This window comes from Heterodontus francisci, chromosome 38 (genome assembly GCF_036365525.1).
Source record: "Heterodontus francisci isolate sHetFra1 chromosome 38, sHetFra1.hap1, whole genome shotgun sequence".
Classification (NCBI taxonomy): domain Eukaryota; kingdom Metazoa; phylum Chordata; class Chondrichthyes; order Heterodontiformes; family Heterodontidae; genus Heterodontus; species Heterodontus francisci.
The window spans coordinates 27,618,992-27,640,536 of record NC_090408.1 but is presented as its reverse complement, the minus strand read 5'-3'; the positions used below and the strand labels follow the sequence as shown (position 1 = coordinate 27,640,536).

Here is a 21,545-nt window from a genome sequence, read left to right as displayed (position 1 = left end):
TCATGGAAGGTAGCATAATCAGAGCAGATGCGTCTGAGATGGAGAAACTGGGAGAATGGAATGGAATCCTTACAGGAGGCTGGGTGTACTTTTGTATTCAATTCACCTTGTGATAAACGATAACATTCTATTAGCTTTCCTAATTATGTACTGTACCTGCAGCCTAACCTTTTGCGATTCATGCACTAGAACACCCAGATCCCTCTGTATCTCAGAGCTCTGCAATGTCTCACCATTTAGATAATATGCTTCTTTTTTATTCTTCCTGCCAAAATGGACAACTTCCCACATAATACTCCATTTGCCAGATTTTTGCCCACTCACTTAACCTATCTACATCCCTTTGTAGCCTCCTTATGTCCTCTTCACAACCTACTTTCCTACCTATCATTGTGTCATCAGCAAATTTATCAACCATACCTTCAGTCCCTTCATCTAAGTCATTTATATAAATTGTAAAAAGTTAAGGCCCCAGCACAGATCCCTGTGGCATTCCACTTGTTACATCTTTCCAACCAGAAAATGACCCATTTATGCCTACTCTCTATTTCCTGTTAGCTAGCCAATCATCTATCCATGCCAACATGTTATCCCCTACACCATGAGCTTTTATTTTCTGCAATAAACTTTGATGTGGCACCTTATCAAATGCCTTCTGGAAATCTAAGTACAGTACATCCACTGGTTCCCCTTTATCCACAGCAGATGTAACTCCCTCAAACAACTCCGAAAAAATTGGTTAAACATAATTTCCTTTTAACGAAACCATGTTGCCTCATTATCTTTACTTTTTCTAAGTGTCCTGCTATAAAGTCTTTAATAATAGCTTCTAACATTTTCCTTAAGACAGCTGTTAACTGGCCTGTAGTTTCCTGCTTTCTGTCTCCCTCCCTTTTTGAATAAAGGAGTTACATTCGCTATTTTCCAGTATAGCGGAACCTAGGGAATTTTGGAAAATTAAAACTACATAAATTTATATACATAAATGATTTGGAGGAAAGTATAGGTGGTCTGATTAGCAAGTTTGCAGACGACACTAAGATTAGTGGAGTAGCAGATAGTGAAGGGGACTGTCAGAGAATACAGCAGAATATAGATAGACTGGAGAGTTGGGCAGAGAAATGGCAGATGGAGTTCAATCAGGGCAAATGCGAGGTGATGCATTTTGGAAGATCCAATTCAAGAGTGAACTATACAGTAAATGGAAAAGTCCTGGGGAAAATTGATGTCCAGAGAGATTTGGGTGTTCAGGTCCATTGTTCCCTGAAGGTGGCAACGCAGGTCAATAGAGTGGTCAAGAAGGCATACGGCATGCTTTCCTTCATCGGACGGGGTATTGAGTACAAGAGTTGGCAGGTCATGTTACAGTTGTATAGGACTTTGGTTCGGCCACATTTGGAATACTGCGTGCAGTTCTGGTCGCCACATTACCAAAAGGATGTGGATGCTTTGGAGAGGGTGCAGAGGAGGTTCACCAGGATGTTGCCTGGTATGGAGGGCGCTAGCTATGAAGAGAGGTTGAGTAGATTAGGATTATTTTCATTAGAAAGACGGAGGTTGAGGGGGGACCTGATTGAGGTGTACAAAATCATGAGAGGTATAGACAGGTTGGATAGCAAGAAGCTTTTTCCCAGAGTGGGGGATTCAATTACTAGGGGTCACGAGTTCAAAGTGAAAGGGGAAAAGTTTAGGGGGGATATGCGTGGAAAGTTCTTTACGCAGAGGGTGGTGGGTGCCTGGAACGCGTTGCCAGCGGAGGTGGTAGACGCGGGCACGATAGCGTCTTTTAAGATGTATCTAGACAGATACATGAATGGGCAGGAAGTAAAGACATACAGACCCTTAGAAAATAGGCGTCATATTTAGATAGAGGATCTGGATCGGCGCAGGCTTGGAGGGCCGAAGGGCCTGTTCCTGTGCTGTAATTTTCTTTGTTCTCTGTTCTTTGTAATGCATCAACTATCTCACTAGCCACTTCTTTTAAGACCCTAGGATGAAGTCCATTAGGACCCATTCTAGCCATTAGATTGTAATTATGATATATTACTTCATTTGACAGCATTCCCTACACAAGGATAGTTTAATTCAACACATCAGCATTGTTGATGGCTCAAAATTCTTATTTTGATTTGTACATTAACAGAACGCATTTAATGTCCTTTGATGAGAAGCTCACGCTGTTCAATTTAAAAGCAGAAATCAAGTGAATTTTCCTTTCAAAGATATTCAAAGTAATTTTCAAGATGACTGACAATGTTGCTGAATGCACAACTCATTGCATTTTTCACAAGTTTCATTTTGAATTTAAAATCAAAAAAATCTATGGATCAAAATTTCATTTCTAATTGAAAATGGAAGATTGTCCATTTTTCACTATAATTAATGATCCATTAATAAAATTGCAGGAAAATGTAACTTTGAAAAGCACAATGCATGAGAATGTGATTTTGGTAGCTGTCCATTCAAAACACCAAACACCCAGGTTTTAGTAAGAGGAATGCCACCCCATATATTCCTTTAGGCAAAATCTAATACTTATTTGCTGAACTTTTTCTAAGTCATTTATGGGTTGATTTCTATGGGTACTTAACTGCAATAAATTGAATTGTTTTTTTCTGTTACTGAGTAAGTTAATGTTCTCAAACCATTTCTATGTAAGGTCATTTGGACATCCACACGCATATATTAGAAACTTGTTTATTAGACTTTATAAACAAAGTGAACTCAATCTATTTTTTACATCACTGTTGGCTTTTGGTTTTCAGGAAGGGCAGATGTATATATTGGTTAATCCTGCTTTTAAATACTCCAGTATGTCTTTTGAAAAATACATGGGTTTTAGTTTAGTGCTATTCCCAAACAAATGGCCAAATATTGTCATGGATCGTCGAAGCTGCTGAACAGGGAAAAGAAAATTTTCTAATTCAGATGGGTTTTTTTCTGGTTACACCCAAAGAATTTTGGCTTAGGATGAAAGTCAAACAGGCCATGGTGATCTTTCCCTTCCATAGCGGTGGTGCAAATGTTGCCAAAAAGATTGCCACAAAGGTGTGAAGTTTGATTTGCCTCTTTGGTTTGGCTCTTCTGCCACTTAGGATTTGTATTGGTTCTTACAACAATAGCCCTGCCCAACTGTCATGAGTTAGTCTCGTTAATCGCATGAGTCTGACTTTAGCAGCTGCTAGGAGTATAGATAGACTGAGAGAAATGATACTGGGTATCATTGGGCAAGTTCCAAATTTCCCATGGTTTAATGTTTTTTTTAAAAATAACTTGCAAGTTATGGTTAACTGTGCATTTTCATTTTTATCTCCAGGGAACCGAGTCCTAACATAGCTCATTATTTTGTTCAGAATTGCACAGGCCGGGAATGAAAGGAACATTTTGTGGGGTGTTGGCTGGTTAGGTATGACTGGTTTGTTGATGATGTTTGGTTGGTTGCCTTATGGATACCTGGAGGAATATCCCATAGTCTTTACTGAAGAGCTCTCCCTTTTTTTGCCACCCCAAGAGTGGGGAGGGGTGGGGGGCGGGCGGGCGGGGGCGGTGGCTGAGGGAGGCTAGTGCACAAGGTTGCATCTTCTAGATGACAGAGAATGCATCAATGTGTCTGACTGCCTCTGCTGTTCATATAATGAAATTGTTCCAGCCAGCATTTTACAGGTCTGATGCAGGGTGTTGAAGTGTAGCTGTAACAGATCTTTTGTTCCTAGCATAAACAACAGGGAGAATTATGTACAGGCCTGACAACAGACCACAAGTCTGATCTCGACTCTGACATGGACTAGGTGATCCTTATCCAGCCACTGGATGAGGATTGTAAGGAGTCCAGAAGCACAACATGGGTTTTGTCCATAGTATGCTAAAATGAGCTCCAATAGAACATAAGCTCTGGAAGACAGTTTTGAGCTGGGCTGAGTTTATCTCAACATTTTTGCATGAAGATTGAGGACTTTCAATATAAGCAACTTTCAGTGAAGTCACGTAATTGAGATGTAAATCATCTACTGACCTCTTTGCATTGCACTGGATCATTACAACGTTGGGAACAGAAACAAATGGCAGGCAATATAAATGCTGTGCTCCACCTGCTGGTGGAACAGAATGTGCACAATGAGAAAGAGCCCTTGAGGACAATGTCGAAGCCAGAAAAAGGAGAAAGAAAAAGTTGAAAGAAAATATAGCACTTATCATGACCTCAGGATGTCCCAGAGCACTTTACAGCCAATGAAGAGCATTTGAAGTGTAGACACTGTTGCAATGTCAGAAGCATGGCAGCCAATTTGCACACAGCAAGTTCCCACAACAGCAGTGTGATCATAACCAGATAATCTGCTTTGTGATGTTGATTGAGGGATAAATATTGACCAGGACACCAGGGATAACTCCCCTGCTCTTCTTTGCAATACCGCCAAGGGATCTTTTACATCCACCCGAGAAGGTTTAACATCACATCAGAAAGGCAGCACCTTGAACAGTGCAGCAGTCCCTTAGTACTGCCCTGGAAAGATTTTTGTGCTCAAGTCCTGGAGTGACACTTCGCTGCAAAGACATTGTGTGCTTATCTAAATCTCTAGAGTCCAAAGGTTGTTGAAAATAGGAACATAGGAATAACAGTCCATGAGGCTCATCCTAAATTCTGGGAAATATCAAAAGCCACTCTGTGGGCTGAATTTTACACTGCCCATTGGGTCGGATGGTGGCGTGGGGGTGGTGTGAAATTGAGCGGAAGGCTCCAGGAGGCCTTCCTGCCCTGCTTCCATCTCCGGCCAACTTTATGGCGGTCGGGCAGGGGGGAAAACGGCCAGCCCGCCCGAGGCCAATCAAGGCCCTTAAGTGACCACTGAATGGCCACTTAAGCGCCCGCGCCCGCCTCCACGGGTGTTTTACCCGTGGCAGGCGGGCTTGCTGGCGATGTGAAAGGCCGCCCAGCGATAGTTGCCGGCCTTTCTGTGCTCCAGGGGGGTGTCATGGCAGTTGGGCACAGGATGCCCAATTGAGGACCGCCCCCGCCTCCCAACCCATCCCTGGGACCCAAGACGCTTCCCCCCCAAACTACCATCCTTGCCTCGCCGGGGTACGCCCAATTCCCTCGGCGAGGCATCGTAAACCTACTTTGGATCCCGGCTCCTTGGCATCCTCCTCAGTCGGCTGGGCTGCAGTATCAGCAGTGGCCACCGCTCCCGGTGGTGCTGCTGGGACTAAGAGCTGCCGGCCCGCTGATTGGATGGCAGCTCACTGAGGCGGGACCTCCTTCCTCAGGCTGGTGGGAAGTCCCACCTCAGGACAGTTAAAGCCCAGGGATCCGTAAAATGCGGGTCGGGTTCCCAGGCTAGGTGGAAGCGGGTTCGCCACCAACTTTTACGTTGGTGACAAAGTCCTGTCTGCGTACGGTAAAATCCAGCCCTGTGTCTCACACCCATCAATCAAGTATTTGCATGTTTGCAGGCAGACAGGATAAATAGTCTATGTTTAAGTGTTTCATGAACATGTCAAAGTGACTCATCTGTGTCAGACAAGAACAATCTATTTGCCACAAGAGGGTGTGGACAGAGTAGGGTTGGATTTGTGGGCCCTAGTTCTAAATGCACTTAACCACTTACTCATTTCTCAAAAAGCAGTGTTTGGAATGTCTTTGTTTGGCACAGTTCTGTTGTGGGGGAGATGGATAATCTTGTTCCCACCCAGTTTGTGGACATTCCAACCAAAGGCTGTAATTAATTTTGTCTGATATAGGAGAGCAGCAGACACCATCCAATGTCGAAAATTCTGTCACTTCACTATACAAAAATTGACTTGATCCTCAGCAATCCACTTAGTATGGACATAAGCAAAGGTTCCACCAGTTTACAGTAATAGAATTGAGCGCGTGTATAGTTTGAAATAAAAACAGAAAATGCTGGAAATACTCAGCAGGACAGGCAGCATCTGTGGAGAGAGTAAAAAAGTTAACGTTTCAGGTCAGATGAGCTTTCATCCGAACTGGAAAAAGTTAGAGTTGAACAGTTTCCAAGCAAGTGCAAAAGTGCGGAATAGGGGGAGGGGAGGAAAGAGCAAAAGGGAAGATCTGTGATAAGGTAGAAGGCAGGAGTGATTAAATGACTAAAGGGATGATGGTGCAAGGCAAAAGTGGTAATGGGACAAGTAAGGAAACAAAAAATGGATCTAAGGAGGTGTAAATCAGATAGAGTCATAGATTGGTTACAGCACAGAAGGAGGCTATTTGGCCCCTTTGTGTCCGTGCTGACTCTCAGCAAGAGCAACTTAGCTAGTCCCACGCTCCTGCCCTTTCCCCATAGCCCTGCAGATTTCTTCTCTTCAGGAGCTTAGCTAATTCCCTTTTGAAAGTTACTGTTAAATCTGCTTCAATACCCTATCAGGCAGCACATTCCAAATCATCATATCTTGCTGCATTGAAAAAAAAACCCTAATTTGTCTCTCCTTCCCCCCAGTTCTTCCAATTATCTTAAATTTGTGTCCTTTGGTTACTGAACTTCCTGCCAATTGTAAATTTCTCCTTATCTACTCTATCAAAACCCCATATAATCTATTAAATCCAGATCTGTTATTTAAAGGGATATGTTCAGACGGTGGGAACTGTTGTTTTCATCTAGACCCTTATTAAATTAAAAACACAAACTCTGCTCAGGTAGGACATGTCCAGATTTAAATGTCTGTCAGTCTAACCTAATGTTTATTTGCATTGCCTATCCAAGAAGAAATAGTATTGAGATCAATTTTCAGAGTAACAATTTTCAGGTACTTAGTTATCCAATGTGTATCTTGGGACCAGTATTTGAGTCATTAAAATAGAGTTTAAGCACAATGTGCAACATAAAAAAGCTCCCTCAGCGCTTGCAGAATTGAAAGGGGGGAATTTTATGCTCTCCCCCGTGGCGGGTTTGAAAGTGGGGAGAGCAGATAATTGGGTGGGATGGTGACGGTGAGGGACTCCCGCCACCCTCCTGCCTCCACTGAAATGAAGTCCGGGGCAGGAGGGCCTGTGAACAACCTTCCTGCCCCGTTGCCATCCCACCCAATTATCTGCTCTCCCTGCCTCCAAATCCCCCCACAGGGGGAGAGCATAAAATTCTCCCCTTTCAATTCTGTAAGTGCTGAGCGAGCTTTTTTATGTTGCAAATTGTGCTTAAACTCTATTTTAATGACAACGGGGCAATTAATGCCCAATTAAGGGCCTCATCCCGCCACTATTAGCCGAGAAGCGGGCGGCCCTGTCGCCCCATGGGAAGCACGGCAGGAAAAACTGTGTGGGCTGCTTTCCAGTTCCGGGGGCGGGGTGTGGGGGGAGGGTCCCTCATTAAAATGCACAGTGCCTGAATAGGGACCAGGCATCAAGAAGGGGTGGGGGGAGGCGCTGAGATCCACCCCATTGCCCTTGCTGCCCACCCCCTACACCCCCATCCCGCCCTGACCTATCTGTCACCTGGGTCCAACCCTGCTCCTGGGCCTCTGATTGGCCAGCAGCTCTCCATGGGTAGGCAGTGGCGTAGTGGTATTATCACTGGATTAGTAACCCAGAGACCCAGGGTATTTCTCTGGGGACATGGGTTCGAATCCCACTACAGGAGAAGGTGGAATTTGAATTTAATTAATAAATCTGGAATTAAAAGCTAGTCTAAAGATGGCCATGAAACCATTGTCGATTGTTGTAAACAACCCATCTGGTTCACTAATGTCCTTTAGGGAAGGAAATCTGCTGTCCTTACCTGGTCTGGCCTACATGTGACTCCAGACCCACAGCAATGTGGTTAACTCTTACATGCCCTCTGAAATGGCCTAGAAAGCCACTCAGTTGTACCTAACTGCTACAAAGTCAATGAAAAGGAATGAAACTGGACGGACTACCCGGCATCGACCTAGGCACCGGCAAACCCAGCCCTGTCGACCCTGCAAAGTCCTCCTTACTAACATCTGGGGGCTTGTGCCAAAGTTGGGAGAGCTGTCCCACAGACTAGTCAAGCAACAGCCTGACATAGTCATACTCACGCAATCATACCTGACAGACAATGTCCCAGACACTGCCATCACCATCCCCGGGTATGTCCTGTCCCACCGGCAGGGCAGACCCACCAGAGGTGGTGGCACAGTGGTATACAGTAGGGAGGGAGTTGCCCTGGGAGTCCTCAACATCGACTCCGGACCCCATGAAGTCTCATGGCCTCAGGTCAAACATGGGCAAGGTAATCTCCTACTGATTACCACCTACTGCCCGCCCTCAGCTGATGACTCAGTACTTCTCCATGTTGAACAGCACTTGGAGGAAGCACTGAGGGTGGCAAGGGCACAAAATGTACTCTGGGTGGGGGACTTCAATGTTCATCACCAAGAGTGGCTCGGTAGCACCACTACTGACCGAGCTGGCTGAGTCCTAAAGGACATAGCTGCTAGACTGGGTCTGCGGCGGGTGCTGAGGGAACCAACACGAGGGAAAAACATACTTGACCTCATCCTCACCAATTTGCCTGCCGCAGATGCTTCTGTCCATGACTGTATTGCACAGTCCTTGTGGAGACAAAGTCCCGCCTTCACATTGAGGATACCGTCCATTGTGTTGTGTGGCACTATCACCGTGCTAAATGGGATAGATTTCGAACAGATCTAGCAATGCAAAAATGGGCATCCATGAGGCGCTGTGGGCCATCAGCAGCAGCGGAATTGTACTCAACCACAATCTGTAACCTCATGGCCCGGCATATCCCCCACTCTACCATTACTATCAAGCCAGGCGACCAACCCTGGTTCAATGAAGAGTGCAGGAAGGCATGCCAGGAGCAGCACCAGGCATACCTCAAAATGAGGTGTCAACCTGGTGAAGCTACAACACAAGACTATCTGGGTGCCAAACTGCATAAGCAGCATGTGATAGAAAGAGCTAAGCGATCCCATAACCAACGGGTCAGATCTAAGCTCTGCAGTCTTGCCACATCCAGCCGTGAATGGTAGTGGACAATTAAACAACTAACTGGAGGAAGTGGCTCCACAAATATCCCCATCCTCAATGATGGGGGAGCCAAGCACATCAGTGCGAAAGGTAAGGCTGAAGCATTTTCAACAATCTTCAGCCAGAAATGCCAAGTTGATGATCCATCTTGGCCTCCTCCTGAAGTCCCCAGCATCACAGATGCCAGACTTCAGCCAATTCGATTCACTCTGCGTGATATCAAGAAACAACTGAAGGCACTGGATACTGCAAAAGCTATGGGCCCTGACAATATTCCAGCAATAGTACTGAAGTCCTGTGCTCCAGATCTTGCCGCGCCCCTAGCCAAGCTGTTCCAGTACAGCTACAACACTGACATCTACCCGGCAATGTGGAAAATTGCCCAGGTATGTCCTGTACACAAAAAGCAGGACAAATCTAACCCGGCCAATTACTGCCCCATCAGCTTACTCTCAATCATCAGTAAAGTGATGGAAGGTGTCATCAACAGTGCCATCAAGCGGCACTTGCTTAGCAATAACCTGCTCAGTGACGCTCAGTTTGGGTTCCGCCAGGGCCACTCAGCTCCTGACCTCATTACAGCCTTGGTTCAAACATGGACAAAAGAGCTGAACTCAAGAGGTGAGGTGAGAGTGACTGCCCTTGACATCAAGGCAGCATTTGACCAAGTATAGCATCAAGGAGCCCTAGCAAAACAGGAGTCAATGGGAATCGGGGAAAACCCTCCGCTGGCTGGATTCATACCTAGCGCAAAGGAAGATGGTTGTGGTTGTTGGAGGTCAATCATCTGAGCTCCAGGACATCACTGTAGGAGTTCCTTAGGGTAGTATCCTCGGCCCAACCATCTTCAGCTGCTTCATCAATGACCTTCAATCATAAGATCAGAAGTGGGGATGTTCGCGCATGATTGCACAATGTTTAGCACCATTCGCAACTCCTCAGATACTGAAGCAGTCAGTGTAGAAATGCAGCAAGACCTGCACAATATCCAGCCTTGGGCTGATAAGTGGCAAGTAACATTCGCACTACACAAGTGCCAGGCAATGACCATCTCCAACAAAAGAGAATCTAACCATCTCCCCTTGACATTCAATGGCATTACCATCGCTGAATTCCCCCACTATCAACATCCTAGGCACTACCGTTGACCAGAAACTGAACTGGAGTAGCCATATAAATACAGTGGCTACAAGAGCAGGTCAGAGGCTAGGAATCCTGAGGCGAGTAACTCATCTCCTGACTCCCCAAAGCCTGTCCACCATCTACAAGGCACAAGTCAGGAGTGTGATGGAATACTCTTCACTTGCCTGGATGGGTGCAGCTCCAACAACACTCAAGAAGCTCGACACCATCCAGGACAAAGCAGCCCACTTGATTGGCACCCCATCTACAAACATTCACTCCCTCCACCACCAACGCACAGTGGCAGCAGTGTGTAGCATCTACAAGATGCACTGCAGCAATGCACCAAGGCTCCTTCAACAGCACCTTCCAAACCCGCAATCTCTACCAACTAGAAGGACAAGGGCAGCAAATGCATGGGAACACCACCACCTGCAAGTTCCCCTCCAAGTCACACACCATCCTGAATTGGAACTATATCGCCGTTCCTTCACTGTCGCTGGGTCAAAATCCTGGAACTCCCTTCCTAACAGCACTGTGGGTGTACCTACCCCAAATGGACTGCAGCGGTTCAAGAAGGCAGCTCACCACCACCTTCTCCAGGGCAATTAGGGATGGGCAATAAATGCTGGCCTGGCCAGCGACGCCCCACATCCCTGAATGAATAAAAAAAAAAGCTGCTGTCCAGTTAAGTGCCTAATGGGCAGTTGATTCGGTGGGCCTCCCATAGAAGAGGCGGCGCGGGGCTCTCGGCTTTGCTTTTACGGACGCCGACTCCCCCATTGCCCAGGTTAAATCCCGGCCAAAGTGTCCAAAACTATTAGGCATCTCCAAGTAAAATTATCCATTTTAAAAGCCATAAAGATGACTCATGGAAGTAGTGAAACAATCTTTTGCTGCAGTAAGGGCCATTCTTCTGGCATTAGGGCACATAACTTGGCAGAGTAGAGGGACCTGTACTCTGCAGCTGGCTGCGTAATATTAATGTTAGTTAGAGGAAAGTGCAAGTGTTTCATTTCGCACTCACGATATTCATCTTGATTATAAAATTCTTCAAATATCCATTTTGCTGAGTTGCTTTGTGTATTTTATTCAGAAAATCCCTTGTCAAATTTTTCTACTTAAATTGGAAAATAAAGATTGCATTGAGAAGAGAATAGTTCCGTTAATCACAGTTGGAGTGCAATTTATTTAATGTTTAAACATTGAATTGGTTTGTGCTGGCGAAATGCTTGCCAGTATTTCTGGAATGTTGTTGAACTAGGAACGGATCAGTGAAGTGAATGAAGCAAATTCCTTTTCCTGGACTATATTCAGATTTTTAGAGTATTTACTGATGTGTTGAATGAATCTTCTTTTATTGATACATTTACCTTCTTTTGTTGTGCCAGGGGAAATCATTTGCGAGCCTCCAAATAATAAATTGGACAAATTCACAGGGACACTATTTTGGAAGGATAAGAAATATTCACTAGATAATGAAAAGATGCTGCTTCGAGGTTGCGTGCTCCGGAACACAGAGTGGTGCTTTGGTCTGGTGATCTTTGCAGGTAAATCATAGAACAGCACAGACTGAATCATTAAAAGGAAGAATTCTGACAGCCTGATTAAAAAGCAAAAAGAAAGATTTGCATTTCTATAGTGCCTTTCACGAACCGGGGACATCCCAAAGTCTTTTGCAGCCAATTAAGCACTTTTTGAAGTGAAATTAATGTCGGAAACATGGCCGCCAATTTGCAGCCAGCAAGCAGCAATATGATAACGATCAGATAATCTGTTATGGCTGAGGGATAAATATTGGCGAGGACACCAACAAGAGCTCCCCTGTTCTTTGAATAGAGCAATGGGAATTGTTTATGTCCACCTGAGAGGGTAGATGGGGCCTCAGTTTAAAATCACATCTGTAGAATGGCATCTCTGACAGTTCAGCACCTCCTCAGTGATCACTCGAGTGATAGTCTAGATTTAATGCTCAAGTGTCTGAGTGGGATTTGAACCCACAATCTCCTGACTCAGAGGCAAGAGTACTACCAACTGAGCCAAGGCTGACACCAAATAATTTTGTTTAGTAATATTGATAGCACATCCTCGTCTTTATATTCTAGGGCCTGATACCAAGCTAATGCAGAACAGTGGCCGAACCAAATTCAAACGAACGAGTATAGACCGACTGATGAATACTTTGGTGCTGTGGGTAAGTCAATGAAAACTTTTTGAATGTGTTTACCTGGTCACCTAAGGCTAAAGAGCGCCTTTTCTGGTGCACACTGGAAATCTGATGTTGTATGCATCATTCATAGTAATGTAGAGTGTCCACAATATCCATTAATGAGACTGGATCACTAATGCAGTGATACTTCCTTACTTCGCAGACATGACAATTGCCTTCCAATTCTGACAGTCCTAGTCATTCCTGGAAATGTTGAGAAGCTGTATCAATCATCACTGTGAAATATAATTGAAATTGAGTCATGAAGCATTTACAACATCCTGTAAATATTCAGTCATGTAGTTAAACCAAATAGCATGGATACATTTAAAGGGGAGGGGGGGGTGCAAGATAAGCACATGAGGGAGAAAGGAATAGGAGGACGTGCTGATAGGGTTAAACCAAGAGGGGTGGGAGGAGGCTCGTGTGGAGCAAAAACACTGGCAGAGACCAGTTGCGCTAAATGGCCTGTGTCTATGCTGTAGACACACTGTAATTTAGATTTCGTAATGGTTAATAAAAAAATGGCATTATTTAAATATAAAATAACTGGTCCAAAACATTTGATAATTTTTTCTCCTTTTTTTTAACCCACCTTTTCCTTCTATTGTCTTCTTGGCCAGAGGGAATGGGACAATCTTGGATATAGACTTGCACACAGCACTGCTAATGGTGTTGACTAACCAGTAGTTTAGTTTCTTGGATGTAGTCTTCTGGGAAGCAGGACTGATGCTGCTAAATTCAAATTCCAGCGCTTGGCTGCGAAAAGAGCTAGAAATACAGTAAAATAAAAGAAATGCAATACCCACCACTCTTCTCTCTATGATAACAACGATTCTCTCTTCAGATCTTCGGCTTTCTTGTGTGCATGGGAATCATTTTAGGAATTGGCAATTCCATTTGGGAAAATGAAGTTGGATTCCATTTCCACATTTACCTGCCCTGGGACCAGTGGATGAAAAATGCATTTTTTTCAGGATTTCTAAGTTTCTGGTCATACATAATTATCCTGAACACTGTTGTGCCGATCTCTCTGTATGTCAGGTGAGTCATTGTTATCAGTGAATTTTCAGCAGGGAGGTTTTACTGAGGTTTTATTCTCAAGCCGTTGCTTTTCATGTTAAAATTTGTTGTTTGATGTTAATTCCAGAGAATATTCATGCATAATTTGATTAGCTAGCAGATCCACATTCATCAGTTGGATAATGCACTGTTTCGTAAATATAGAGGAATCCCTGGGTCTAGCTAGGGTTGTGTGTAATTGATTGCCCCTTTGATTTTGCAAGGTTTAATTGTAGTGATGTCGGTTAAAAGATTATTTTGTGTTGTTGGGGAAAATTCCTCTGTAATTTGGTAAATCCACAGGGCTCAAGAAACCATCAGCAAATGATGAGGTTTCTGTTTTGTTTTTAAGTGTGGTTGAAGTTTATATTTGGAATTAAGTGTGATACACCCGAAACCTTTCAAGATTGACACATATGCAAATTTCCTCCAACAATCAACTGGAAGAAATTTGACAGATAAAATTTGCTTGCAATTAAATGTGAAAAGTGTGACACTGAGTGTGATATAATGGATAAGAAATGCATGTGCATATTAATTATATGGCAATATATAGATAGGCATCTAGAGATTCATAAAAAGAAAGACTTGCATTTATATAGTGCTGTTCATGACCACCGGACATCTCAAAGTACTCTACAGACAGTGAAGTACTTTTGACGTGCAGTTACTGTTGTAATGTCGGAAACGCAGCAGCTCATTTGTGCACAGAAACTCCCACAAACAACATGGCGATAATGACCAGATAATCTGTTTTTGTGATGTTGATTGAGGGATGAATATTAGCCAGGACACCAGTTCCTGTGGTCTTCTTTGAATAGATGAGCATGTTTATTTAATTTGGATACATCTTCGATGTTGCTTCCTTGAAGTAAACAGAAAAGGACATATCCGTCACTTCCAACTTCTCAACCTGCTGGTCAACAATGCCTTATTTGTTTCTGCTATGATCATGGTTTACCAGGCAGCAGTGATCCCTGTGCTCCTTTATGCTTCGGAGTTTCGGACAACCTACTGCAGGCACCTTAAACCCCTGGAGAAGTGCCACCAGAGGTGCTTCTGCAAAATCCTCCAAATCCAGTGGCAAGAAAGACAGTCCAACAGCAGTGTCCTCTCCCAAGCCAACCTGTCCAGCATCAAGACACTGATCACTCGACACCAGCTTCGCTGGGTGGGACATGTCGTCTGCATGCTTGACACCAGACTCCCGAAGCAGTTGTCCCACTTAGAACTTGGTCGCAGCAGGAGACTCCCAGGAGGACAGCAGAAACGCATTAGATATGTCCTCAAAACATCCCTGAAGAGATCAAACATTCCCTTCGACTCATGCAAGTCCCTGGCTTGTGGCTGTCCTAGTTGGAGAAAGCTCATTCGAGAAGGCATGGTATGCCATGAGGGACTTCATCAGGAACATGCAGAGACAAAGCCAAGGTGTCAGAGGGAGCCGAAAAACCTCCAAACTACACATCTACCTGACCCTTCAAGCACCACCCACCACTCATGTGGCAGTGTCAAGCATTGGACTTATCAGCCATCTCAGAGCCCATCAAAGCAGAGTGGAAGCAAGTCATCCTCGATCCCGAGGGACTGCCTAGGAAAAAGATGATTTGTTTCTGCTACTTTTGATGTTTTTTTTAGACTATTTCACTTTGAAGTTTACTTTTACTGCTGTTTTTATGATCTCAATTTAAAATACAAAAATATTCTTCCAGATATTTGCATTGTCCTGTTTTGATGTTCCAGTTTGGTTTTTAATTGTTTCTTGTTGCAATATGTTATTATTTTCTCTTTCATGATCTCAATTTCTTTTTGACTTTGTGTTCATTTAAGTGTTGAAGTCATTCGGCTTGGACATAGCTACTTCATAAACTGGGACCGGAAGATGTACTATGCCAAGAAAAACACATCTGCGGAGGCACGAACCACAACACTTAACGAAGAGCTAGGTCAAATAGAATATATATTTTCTGACAAAACAGGAACACTTACACAGAATATAATGATTTTCCACAAGTGCTCAATTAATGGAAAAGCCTACGGTAAGCTTCTGTTCAGTTCTTAAATAACGTGCACTTTATCCTTACAGTTGCATTTAAAAGGAATTGCAAGTCCAGGGAAGTCCTCCTTGTTAAGAGACTCTACCTTCCCTTCCCTCCAACCCAGCCATAATATTCCTCAATGATTTTCTTAATTTGTTTTGTAGAAATACTGATTTACGATCAAATGGAGACCCTTGAGTCGTGCCGTCTTCTCTGGTAGACCTTTCTGGTGATATCACTGATGTGATTCACAGAAGAAGCTCCCCAAAGTGATTGCATAAGGCAACCGTGGGGACCACAAGTTGAACCATGAGTTTGGTCTGGCCTTCAAACTTCCAGAGGCACGGGACTCCAGGAAATGATGTTTTAGGCAGTGCTGGGCATGACAAGATGCATCGTATTGAAATGCTGACACCTGAAACAAAAAGTACTCTCTTTAGTCCCCTTCGAGATTTACATCCATCATTAATGATAAATGATCATCAAACAATGTCATTTGCTTTGTTATTATTTTTCCCTGTTTACATTGTATACCGATATCAAATATGCAAACATAATCTGTTCTATTGTCCAATATTTGCATATGAGGAGAATTGCTTATCACACTACTTTTCGACCGAATTGTATGAGTGCGAGTCGGTTGTCCAGCAATGGAGGGTATAGCCTTGCAAAGCGAGATCCTGCCCTAGCCCAGCATTTACTTAGGCACACTCCCAGAAGGGATCACTGTAGAGTAAACCAGAGGAGAAACCCTGACTAAAGATTGCTGCTGCTAATTCAGATCAGTTAGCTCAGCATAGACTGAGGATTGAATCTTGATCCTTCCTGTTCTATACAGCTCAGGGGCAGATACTCTATGTCTAAACCTTCTGGGGAGTCATGTTAATTATGAGACCTGACTAATTATATACCCGATATATGATAGTAAAGTTTCAAATAACTGTTCTGTACTTCACTGGTGAGGATCATCTTGCAATATGAATATTCAAGGTGACAAGTAGATTGTTTAGGTCATTCAGTTATTTGGCTACTTGAACCTTTTATCCAATCCTTGGTGTGTAGTCAGCTGTGGGGAAAAAGACGATTTTCTTGACTTTCAGTCAGGCCTCACATTTAAAATTTTGCTCCTACAGGTTAGTAGCCATAAATAAATAGAACATTCTTCATCCCAAATGTATCTTTATTAAGAACAAGCCATGGAGTTAACATGAATGTTTAGGTAGTCTCTCAAAATCTGACTGAAATATTAAAATGCCAAAGACTTGCAGGTTGATAGGTTAATTGGCCATTATAAATTGCCCCTAGTGTAGGTAGGTGGTAGGGAAATATAGGGACAGGTGGGGATGTGGTAAGGATATGGGGTTAGTGTAGGGTTAGTATAAATGGGTGGTTGATGGTCGGCACAGACTCGGTGGGCCGAAGGGCCTGTTTCAGTGCTGTATCTCTAAACTAAACTAAAATGCCCACCAAATTTTTTTAATTTACAGTTAAATTAAATTCAGTGTAGAGTTATTTTTAAAAATTGAATCAAATAATCAACTGTGATGCAATCTGGATAATGAAGATTTGACTATTTTTTGCCTCTTGTGGGTTATAATTTTCTTATGGAACTATCCTATCATCTGGCAAATTATTTACTATCCTCAATACATTACCGCAAAAAAAAAATTTCCACCTGGCATAAATGCTGACCATTCCCCTCATAAGCACATCACCAAAGGCAACTATAATTGTAGGATGCTGCTTGCCACAGTAGCTTCTCAAAGTCCAAATCATAGTGGTAGCTAAAATATCACTGATGTTTTACGGTATTCAATATCTGGTTCCTTCTTTAATTAAACTTAATTTACACCAAACATAAATTTTATTAAGCTGATTTTATGAATGAGCACTACAGGCAGGGAGCCTCCCCCAGCAGGAATTCAGATTGGAAAATTGTGGTGCACTTTCCATGATCTTTTTCTTCATTTGGAGCAGTGATTTGTTCGTTTGCCCTCCTGATCGGTGAGGACCCCAGCACATGTAAAATCAGCCCTTGTATGTTTCAACTTCTAGATCCGCATGTGCGTTCTGCACAGTGTTCGGCATGTAATTTGGTAGCAAAATATTTTCTGTTGATAGTAAGGACCTTGGTAATGTCTCCTTCACTCTCATTAAAAAAAAATATGTTGGTTACCTAAACACTATGGCCCAGATGTTGCTGCAATAATAACATTGAAGCTGTCGGCGCACACCTTTACCTTTATAGGTAAATCTGACAGCAACTTTTGGCATCTGCACATGGGCAGTTAAACCCAGAAATCCCTGTCAGAGATACCCCATTGCTCCACAGGGTGCACTGTTGCAGTCCTCACCAACAGACACGGCACTGAAATCACTATAATGGAATTAACTTGGGTTACTTGGCCATTGGTTCTGCACTAAAGACGGCTGAAAAAGCTGGGGCTGGTGCTCTTAGGAATAAGTGAGCTTTTAATGGTGTAATAAGTGATAATCACTGCTGAATAACCTCTTTGGCTCTGAAAAATTAATTATACAAAGTGTGGAGTCTCATTGCCTCAGAAGAAAATTAATGTTGCAGATTTTTAAGGAAACTAAAATTTAAACTTTTGTTTAACTTTTTCTGTCTGCCTCTTATCTCTCTCCCTTATCCCATTTGTATTTCCCAATCTTTATTTTGCTTTCTCTACATCATTTAAAAGTAATTTATGTTTCCTCCTTTATCCTTTCTGGTTTGGACTCTACAGGCTGGAGTTTCCTGTGGGCTTCGAGACCCCGATGTTGGGACCAAATGTGGGTCCCGAGCCTGCACTTACCAGCAGTGATACCAGCAGTGCAATTGTCCGGGAGGCAGCCTCCACGCTCGCTGTCGTATTAAGGATGGCGGGCAGACTCATGATGGTGCAGGCCCAATGAGAGTGCCGGCAACTCTGGAGCCTCAGCAACCCCACCGGGAGAGGTGGAAGCTGCAGAGGTTGAGGCGCCCTCACTGGTCAACACGGAAGAGCTGCTGCACTGTAGACTCCTGAAGTCGGTAGGGCCATCGGGGTGGAAGGATCAGATGCAGCTTCAATTGTGGCCTTTCAACCACCCAGCCCGGTCACTGGGGCATGGAGCTTCTGGTGCCAATGGCCCCCACACCTGCCACTTGGAGTCTGCCTCCAGTGAGCTAGCGGTCTCTGCATATGATGGAGGAGGGGAGGGGCACTCCACTGGTGATAAAGTTCCTGTGGTTCTGCAAAGTCACCCCTCATAACCAATTTAATTGGCTGCTCGCCTTCGTGGAGCAGCTGATCCTGTTACCAGCCCAATCCTGGGAACGTTCCCCAGCAGCAGGAATGCTTCGGGAAGCCATCTCAAAGCTGCTCTCCCCCCGACACCCCACCTTCAATCCTGTCAGTGAGGTGAACAGCGAGCGCTGTTTCTTTGCTGCTAACAGGATCTGCTGAGTTGTTATAGTTTTGTCTATTAACTATCTATTACTAAACGTCATGGCAGAATCTGTGTGTGCTTGTGTAAAGAAGATAGTGTCAACATGGAGCGAAGGAGGCTGAGAGGGGACATGTATGAGAGGCATAGATAAGGTAGATAGCCAGAGTCTGTTTCCCATGGTAGGGGTGACTAAAGCTAGAGGGCATAGATTAAAGGTGAGAGGGAGGAGGTTTAAAGGGGATCAAAGGGGTAAATTTTTCTCACATGGAATGAGGTGCCAGAGGAGGTCGTGGAGGCAGGAACAGTAGCAACATTTAAGAGGCATCTGGACAGGTACTTGAATGAGCAAGGCATAGAGGGATATGGAATTAATGCAGGCAGGTGGGATTAGTATAGATAGGCATTATGGTTGGCATGGACACGGTGGGCCGAAGGGCCTGTTTCTATGCTGTATGACACTGAGGGCGAACTTTCTGTGCCTGCCTCTCCAACCCCACCTCTACAGGTTGGTAGTTTGTTAGACTTCCTATACGGTTAAACCCCTGGTTTTGCATATTATTGTCTGAAGAAATACAGTTTTTTTCCCTCTAAACAATGAGTGGAAACTCTAATTTTTTACATTCTTTTCTAGGAGACGTTTATGATGAGCTAGGACATAAAACTGAAATATCTGAGGTAGGAATACTATAAAGAAAATACTTGAACTTAAATGGATGCAATGATGAATAGAATTTTCCAGACGTTTGTAAACTGAGGTGCAATTATGTCATTATATTTAATTATTAATTATATGTGCTGAAAAATAATTTTTGCACGGCAGCTTCTGTTCAGACTGTGATCTGACCGGAAACCTACTCCCTGTTGCCCTTTCATACCCACATCCATCCCCAACAGGCTTCAACCTAAAACTCTATTTAGGCCTCAGCGTCAGCCTTCACCATCTGTCCCAAAATTCCATCCCTGCAGCAAGTCAAGGTATTCTCCTGTAGTTTAGGCTCATCCTGATTCAACACCCCACACCGACCGAAAGGATCTACGTTTATAGTTTATCTAGTTTCATTTATTGGAATAAATAGTACAATATTTATATTAGTGTCGATTTATATTCCATGTATTTATAATTATACAGAAGCTGTTGTGTGATTGCCTTAAGTGTGATGACCCTTTAAGATTTTAATGTACAAATGAGCCAAGTACGAGGACGCAGTCATGTGACTCAGAGCTAGAGTCACGCTAACTGTAACACCAAGAGGCAGGTCCTGTAAATAGTTAGCTCTGCACTTTGCATACTTGTTAGCTGTTAATAAACCTGTTTGAGATCTTCAACAACCTGGACTCCACGCATCTCATTTATGTTGCATCAGACGACATAAAAGGTTGCCCACTACAGACACTGGTTAATGGATACTTCAAGCTGATTCCACCCTGTCCACATGTCAACTTCATCCCACACAGGACCTCAGATTTTAATTTTAGACATTTTTGGATTAGCTCATCCCTGTCCCTCTTTATGACCAGGATATGCCTATATAACTACAATGTTCATTTGCTTGTGCATTGTGGCTGCCACTTCAGAATCAAACCCATTACTTCTATCTCACTTTTTTATCTTAGGGCTTCCTGTTCGGTCTCCTCCCCTTCCTATCATCTAATCGTACCACCTTTTCTTTCTTCCCTCTTGGGTATTTTGCCCACAGTCTTCCATACCCAATTCATCACTACTCCTCTCCCTTCCTACTCACCTGCCTCCAGCATAGGCTTGAGTGAGATTCTACAAGTGTGAAGTCTCATTTCTCCAGATTTTAATTATTGTTGGAGACTTTAAAAAATTAAAACCTAATTTTTAAATATTTTTCTTTCTGCCTCTTTTAATTTTCTCTTAACTCCATCTTTCTTTGTGCTCTCTGTTTCACTTTTGGTAGATGAATTGGTGTTGAATTAAATATTCTAATCTGCACTTCGTTCAGATTCTGCACTACTCAGTAAAAATCCTTCAATCAGATTGGTTAAGGAGAAACACAGTGGATTGCCCTGTTCACACAGACCCCTGATCCCCTGTAGAGGACACTGTACTGAAATGACTTTGTAATGTCAGCAAGTTTCAGTGAAAACACCCATAGAAAGTCTGTGGGCAAGTGAAATGGCATTTGCCACTGATGGTAAAATCCAGGCCTTTTTAAAATATGCTGGTCGGTATATCACTTAATTGTGCTTTTGGATCAAAAATTACTTTAGATTTAGATATACAGCACTGAAACAGGCCCTTCGGCCCACCGAGTCTGTGCCGACCATTAACCACCCATTTATACTAATCCTACACTAATGCCATATTCCTACCACATCCTCACCTGTCCCTATATTCCCCTACCACCTACCTAAACTGGGGGCAATTTATAATGGCCAATTTACCTATCAACCTGCAAGTCTTTTGGCTGTGGGAGGAAACCAGAGCACCCGGAGGAAACCCACGCAGACACAGGGAGAACTTGCAAACTCCACACAGGCAGTACCCAGAATTGAACCCGGGTCGCTGGAGCTGTGAGGCTGCGGTGCTAACCACTGCGCCACTGTGCCACCCCTCCTGACTGAAGTCTAAATGCTGGCAACCCTGCTTAATGCAAACAAAAATAGTTTCAGGAAGGATGCACATATCCATGTAATATTTACACAGAGCACACCAGAATGGCTTGATGTTTGTTGACTGAGATGTGGTCACCTC

General features: G+C 43.6%; 1 protein-coding gene across 12 annotated transcripts in view; it reads left to right on the top strand.

Annotated features, from left to right (window-relative positions):
* Positions 1 to 21,545, top strand: part of atp8b4 (ATPase phospholipid transporting 8B4) — a 251,477-nt gene that overhangs the window by 176,954 nt on the left and 52,978 nt on the right. For all 12 annotated transcript variants that reach the window (XM_068017953.1, XM_068017955.1, XM_068017959.1 and 9 more), the window contains 5 exons: positions 11,476 to 11,634; positions 12,190 to 12,278; positions 13,141 to 13,337; positions 15,186 to 15,394; positions 19,458 to 19,501. In XM_068017953.1, the coding sequence (XP_067874054.1) occupies positions 11,476 to 11,634; positions 12,190 to 12,278; positions 13,141 to 13,337; positions 15,186 to 15,394; positions 19,458 to 19,501 (698 nt within the window). The remainder of the gene's footprint in view (positions 1 to 11,475; positions 11,635 to 12,189; positions 12,279 to 13,140; positions 13,338 to 15,185; positions 15,395 to 19,457; positions 19,502 to 21,545) is intronic.